The sequence below is a fragment of the Sinocyclocheilus anshuiensis genome, unplaced genomic scaffold, assembly GCF_001515605.1.
Source record: "Sinocyclocheilus anshuiensis isolate Anshui unplaced genomic scaffold, SAMN03320099.WGS_v1.1 scaffold156, whole genome shotgun sequence".
NCBI lineage: Eukaryota > Metazoa > Chordata > Actinopteri > Cypriniformes > Cyprinidae > Sinocyclocheilus > Sinocyclocheilus anshuiensis.
In genome coordinates this window covers 24,371-30,878 of record NW_015554069.1, presented here as the reverse complement: position 1 = coordinate 30,878, position 6,508 = coordinate 24,371, and the positions used below count along the sequence as shown (strand labels likewise).

At 38.9% G+C, this 6,508-nt stretch overlaps 1 protein-coding gene and 1 pseudogene across 1 annotated transcript in view; both read right to left on the bottom strand.

Moving 5' to 3' along the window:
- The window catches only part of LOC107668675 (oocyte zinc finger protein XlCOF6-like), a 10,178-nt gene extending 7,634 nt beyond the window's left edge, over nt 1-2,544 (bottom strand). Inside the window, exon 1 of the mRNA XM_016460632.1 lies at nt 2,336-2,544. Within this exon, the coding sequence (XP_016316118.1) occupies nt 2,336-2,503 (168 nt within the window). The 5' untranslated portion in view covers nt 2,504-2,544. The remainder of the gene's footprint in view (nt 1-2,335) is intronic.
- A 1,301-nt stretch (nt 2,545-3,845) lies between these two features.
- Nucleotides 3,846-5,977, bottom strand: LOC107668666 (gastrula zinc finger protein XlCGF8.2DB-like; annotated as a pseudogene).
- Nucleotides 5,978-6,508: the final 531 nt, after the last annotated feature.

Sequence of the window (6,508 nt, the reverse complement as noted above, 5' to 3'; positions counted from 1 at the left end):
AGGCCATAGCGGAGAAACAATAATGTACAGTATGTGGAAAATAATGTGTTTTTTGAACCCTAAACCGCATAAACACATTTCATTACACCAAATACACAAAGTAATGTTCTTTTTAGCAGCATCACATGACCCCTTTAACGCAGTTAAGGGTAGCCTACAACACGTTAGGGAAATATGAGATACGGACTATAATTGCGTTTTGAGACATCACTATTCTAATTTATGCAATTTGCCTAAAAGGTAAACATATATTTTAGAATGTTTATAGCCTATATTTTTATGGAAAGAGATAGGCCTTTTTTTATTGCAGTGTAAATATATCTTATTTAAAGCATATCTTAGAGTTTCCTTCAAATTCTATCTTTTAAATATGGTGTTTGTCACAATATTGGGAAGAGCATGAAAGGAGTTATCATTAGGCTACTGTCTGTGGCGCAAAAGTATTTTCTCAGAACATGAGTTTTGCTATTTAGAACACAATTTAAAGCGGAATTGTCATACGCTAAGCAATCCTCGCTGTGATTACAACATTAAATCACATACCACAGGAAAATTGGTCGTAAGCAGCACATCCACTGCACATATTTCTGTTTAAATTCATATACAAATGTTGTAATTAGAGGATAATAATTTCATGAAATTTCAGTGCTTAACTTCATTATTCAGAGTGTCATATAACAAATCAGATCGATATCCGATCAGCGAAAACGCATGAAATGACCAGGTGTAAACAGGCCCTATATCTGACACACCCACTTCAGGTCTTGCAGTATCCACTAATGGGCTGATGATCTGAATCAGGTGTGATAGATGAGGGAGACATGGAAAACGTGCAGTGTTGGGGGCCTCGAGGAAAGTGGTTGGCAACCACTGGTTTAGAGCGGTGGTTCCCAATCCTGGTCCTGGAGAACCCCCAACACTGCACATTTTAGATGTCTCCCTATTTAAACACACCTGATTCAACTCATCAGCTCATTAGTGAAGACTCCTAAGACCTCAAATGTGAGTGTCAGATAAGAGAGACACCAAAAAATGTGCAGTGTTGGGGGTTCTCCAGGACCAGGATTTGGAACCACTGGTTTAGAGTATTTTCTATAACTACAAGTCAAGCTGCAATACCAACAGGACCAGACAGAGATGCCAACAGACCACTATACCAATTGCCTTAACCCAGGGTTCTCCAACCTTGCTCCTGGAGAGCTACCGTCCTAAAGATTTCAGCTCCAACCCCAACCAAACACACCTGAACCAGGTAATCAAGGTGTTCAAGGCTACTTGTTAATTTCAGACAGGTGTGTTGAAGCATGGTTAGAACTGAAATCTGCAGGATGGTAGCTCTCCAGGAGCAGGGGCTGCTAAACTCTGGGAAAGTTTTCAGTCCAATGATCCAGTTAGTGAATACATTCAAACAATCCGTCCGAAACAGTGCTAATATAAAGGAAACCAGGCTGATTACGTCAGAGAATAGAGACTCGTGTTGCGTTTTCAGTGAATTATTAATTCCAGTGGTGCAGGAGTCGTACAGTAAGCACGCATGAGTCCGTTATAATAATGCGCGTATGAGTGCTCTTGACGCGCTGATCGCACATTGTATTTATGCACAGGCACACATTTCTCTCCTTATATCATTTGGTTCTTTGGTGTCTTTTTGGAGTTTCTAAGGGTCCTTTTTTGAAAAGACAAATACATTTATCTTGAGAAAAACTGGCAGAAAATACAGATTTTTCACAATCACCCTTCAATCTTTTGGTTTACTTTGCTGGGTATAGCAAATGATGACAAAATAAATATTTGAAACAAGATAAATCGTCTATGCTTAATTTCATGAAGTGTGCGATTAATCACAGAAAAAGGGTGTGATTAATTAGATTTAAAAAATAAATATATATGAGCACCCTCACTATTTTAAGAAGCACCCTCAGTGATTTGATTCTGGAGCCGGGCCTGCAGACATGCGACCATACTGAAATGTGCTCGTGCAAAAAGCTATCAGAGAGCACACATACAGTCCATTTATTTGCACACTAATAATAACGGATGTGCGCATTTCTAATAATGTACGACTCCTGTATGTCACTGTAATCGTCTTTACCTGATTGGACTATATATCCAGAGGCAGAACAAACAATCTAGAACAGTGACAGCTAGCGTAACACCGTTGTTGGATGTGATAGAAACAAATCTAATGAAGAAACCATCCCTGTCTTTAGTGGTTATATTGGTGATTAGTTAACATATTTTGCTGCTGGCTTAATTTGAGATGTGCATAAGAAGTGAGATGGTAACAAAACTTTGGTTTGTTTGAGCTGAAGATGAAATGAAGAGCTGTTCAAACCTCTCTGTTCAGTTTGTCTCCTCTTTCTCTCAGCTTTGCCTCCAGTGAAGCCACCTCTTTCTTCAGCTGACAGATTTCTGTGATGAAATCCTCAATATCCAGCATGGACAGATCAGTTCCTACTGATTTACAGCAGACCACATCCACCTGCGCTTTCATGCTCAACATCTGAACACAAACACTTCATGATTATTAAATACGCATTTATAATGAACTGACACTGATTTAACCTCAAAATTATTGAACACATACGACTCAACAAGAGCTGAACTATGGGTTATTATAGTAAAACTATAGGAAATTTGTTATGTTACTGTAATGAAAAACCATGGTAATTTTTCATAAGACGAGCGGACGACGAAAAGCTTCATTCAACCTTATTAAACAGACAAAAAAAAACAAGCAGCACATATACATGCTAATACACATGAATAATGTAAAACGGATTAAACACTTACCCTGCGTCCCAATGTGCATACTATCCACCCTATCTGCACTAAATAGTATTTAAAATTACTAATATCACATAGAATTTAGGATGGATAATACGCATATTGGGACGCAGGCTTACCTTCGGAGTGCTCTAGGCTTCTTTGTTTCTTCAGTGGTTTTACCGGTGAACTAAAGAATAAAGTCACAGCGCCTCCTAAAGTACGAGCGATAGAAATGAAGAGAAGAATAGACGCTCCGGCAGGTTAACTAGAGAGAAACCACCAAACATTATTCAAACATCATTTCTCTTATTAAAAAATACCAAAGTATTTCTGTGGCGTTGCCAAGAGACGGGCATAGTATAATATATTTACGAACTTATTAAATAAAGACAAAGATAAACGAATGTTAGTCAGTCAGCCGGTAAATGGGAATGACCGTTATTTTTGGAATTACGCGAGTTCGCGGTTTTCTTTGGAAGACAGGAGAAAAGGCGCGCAGAATCAGAGGAGCACAGTAAAGGAAGGGTGAGTGTGTGTGTGTGTGTGTGTGTGTGTTTGAAAAAAAAAATATATATGTGATTTTTGTATGCTTTCCACACACATAACTCTGGTTTAATATTTTTACCTATAAAGTTGTTACAGAGAACGTTTTTATTTATAATTGAAAATGCTGTTTTCCCCTCTTTCTGTTGATTCGTGAATCCTGAACACTGAATGTCAGTTTCCACACTTCATTAAGCAGCACAAGCATTTTCAACTGTGCTAAAACAGATTTCTTTAGCAGCACATCAGCCTATTATGACTCCTGAAGGATTATTCAAATAGAAAACAGTGATTTTGTTCTGGAATAATATTTCACAATATTAATGTTTTTAAAGAAGAAGAAATTAAGCAAATCAGCCACAAACATGCTAACTGAGACAAACAGAAATCAAACTTGCATTGTTAATTGCATTACACTGACATTCTTGTTTTAATTTTTTTTTTACAACCAATAAATAATAATGGTCTCGAAACACTGCAAAGTGTTTGTTTTTTTTACACAACCTAAAACTAATTACTGATTAATGATGAATCTATGATGATTCTGGGGCAGCGTGTTTCTTCTTGTGCGTCTGAAAACCCCATATAAAAGCAAATCTCTCGCCGCAGATGGAGCAGCAGTAAGGTTTCTCTCCTGTATGCATTCGTTCATGGATCTTCAGGTAACCTGCTCAAGCGAAAGTCTTGTCACAATGTGAGCATTTAAAAGGTTTTTCTCCTGTATGCGTCCTCCGATGTATTTTTAAGTCCCTTGGCTTATAGAAACTCTTCCCACAATCACTACAGGAATACGGTTTCTCTCCGGTGTGAATCCTTTCATGGGTTTTACAGTGAGTCGAATGATGGAAACGTTTCTCACAGTGTGAACACTGACTGATACGGTTTGTCAGAGTATATTTTCTGGTGTGCCTTTAGAGAAGTTGAGTTTTTATAGGTTTTTCCACATTCACTGCACTGGTATGGCCTCTCATTGCTGTGCGTGAGTACATGTTTCTTTAGATCTGAACTGACGTTGTAGCTCTTCTCGCAGTGAGGGCACTGATGCGGTCTCTCGTTGGTGTGCATGAGTAGATGGTTCTTCAGATGCGTTCTCTGGGTGAAGCTCTTCTCGCATTGAGGGCACGTGTATGGCTTTTCACCCGTGTGGATCCTCTTATGAATAGAAAGATTACTAATGCTGCGGAAAAACTTGTTACATTCGTTGCACTGGAAAGACTTTTCCTCGTGTGTCTTCATATGAACTTTCATATTATAAGGAGTGGTGAAAAAATCCTTCCCGCACTGGTCACAGCGAAACTCCTTCTTCACTTCGTGCTTTTTTGAATGACGTTCCCTCTCTTTGAAGGTAGGAAAACTGATGTTGCATCTCTTGCAAGTGAATTCTTTCTGTTCTGTGTGTTTTTTCTTATGTCTCACTAAATGACCGTGTTTGCTGAATGTCTTTCCACAGTCCGTCACTGTCCATCGCTCTTTGGAAGTGGAGGCAGTTTCTCCCTCAGAAGATGAACCAGCATTGTCATCTGAAAGGAACAAAATCTGCATAAATATCTAACTACTTAATGCAGTTGTAAAACTGCAAAGACTGTGATTTAAATATTTACAAAGTCTGATATGCGACACTGTGATATTTTCAGTGTTGCCAGATTGGGTCGACAATTTCCATCCCAAAAGCTCACCAAAACCTTCTGTAAAAGCCAGGTATTGTTCTTTTATTTTGAACACATTTTTTGCGTTAACTGCGGCACCTGGTGGTGGTGGAAGTAGGAAGAATATATCATCTGTTCATCTGTGTGTTGGGTAGAGAGGGGGTGATGGGGGAAGTCTTATTTTTACTGACTGCTAAAAGCTAACGCTGTTTAATGCCGTTTATCATGACTTTAGGACACCATTTCATATGCCAGTGAAACAATTATGGAATGTATTGGATGCACAACCTTGTTTGTTTCTCATGCAAATAAATCTACAAAATCTACAAAACGCAGTCTTTGGATCCATGATCATTATCAACAAGCGCGTCGGACAAGTTAGTTTCCTCTACTCAGCCTCTCGGCGGCAAAATTTATGATTTTCAAGATATTCACGTAATACCTTCAATTAATCGTTTATTCAAACCTCTTTCAGCAGCTGTCCTGGTACGCACATGATGGACAGGAGTCGTAGTCTCATATTCAATTTTAATTCAGTCATTCAGCTGTTTTCTGATTTCAGAGTTACAGTTATTTACAAAGAGCCTTCAAGTCATCCCCTACAACAGATGTAATCCATGTTTTGAGAGCCGAGTCAATCTCTCACACGCTTTACTGTACATACTATACAGTGCAACAGCAAAAACTGTGAGGAAAAAAAAATAAATGTCACATTTGGTTAGAGCAGTGGTTTTCAGACCTGTCCATGAAGTACCCCAGCACTGCACATTTTGTATGTCTCCCTATATCTGACACACCCACTTCAGGTCTTGCAGTCTCCACTAATGAGCTGATGAGCAGAATCAGGTGTGATAGATGAGGGAGACATGGAAAACGTGCAGTGTTGGGGGTACTCCAGGACAGGTTTGAGAACCACTGGTTTAGAGCATTTTCTATAACTACAAGTCAAGCTGCAATACCAACAGGACCAGAAAGAGATGCCAACAGACCACTATACCAGTCCAGTTGCCACAATCCATGCTGCTGTTTACATCCGAGCATTGCCACAATGGCTGCACATCCTGGTAACTGACCAAAACGTGACATAGGTGCAAACCCTCTATATATATATATATGAATATATACGGATCCATTCAGAATTATTAAGCAGAGCAAAACGAAAATTAAAAAAGTAAATAAAAACATTCTGAATTTGTCAAATGTGGTGAACTTAAGGTGGCTTGACATCACAAGTGAACAGTTCCCCTGTCAGAGTGAGTGCTGACAAACTCCTGAGACAAAACAGAAAAAAAAAAAACTCCTATAAAAACATGCTTCTTCAGCGAGAGTCCATTATAAAACACTTGCCAGACATGCGACCATACTGAAATGTGCTCGTGCAAAAAGCTATCAGAGAGCACACATACACAGTCCGTTTATTTGCACACTAATAATAACGGATGTACGCATTTCTAATAATGTACGACTCCTGTATGTCACTGTAATCGTCTTTACCTGATTGGACTATATATCCAGAGGCAGAACAAACAATCTAGAACAGTGACAGCTAG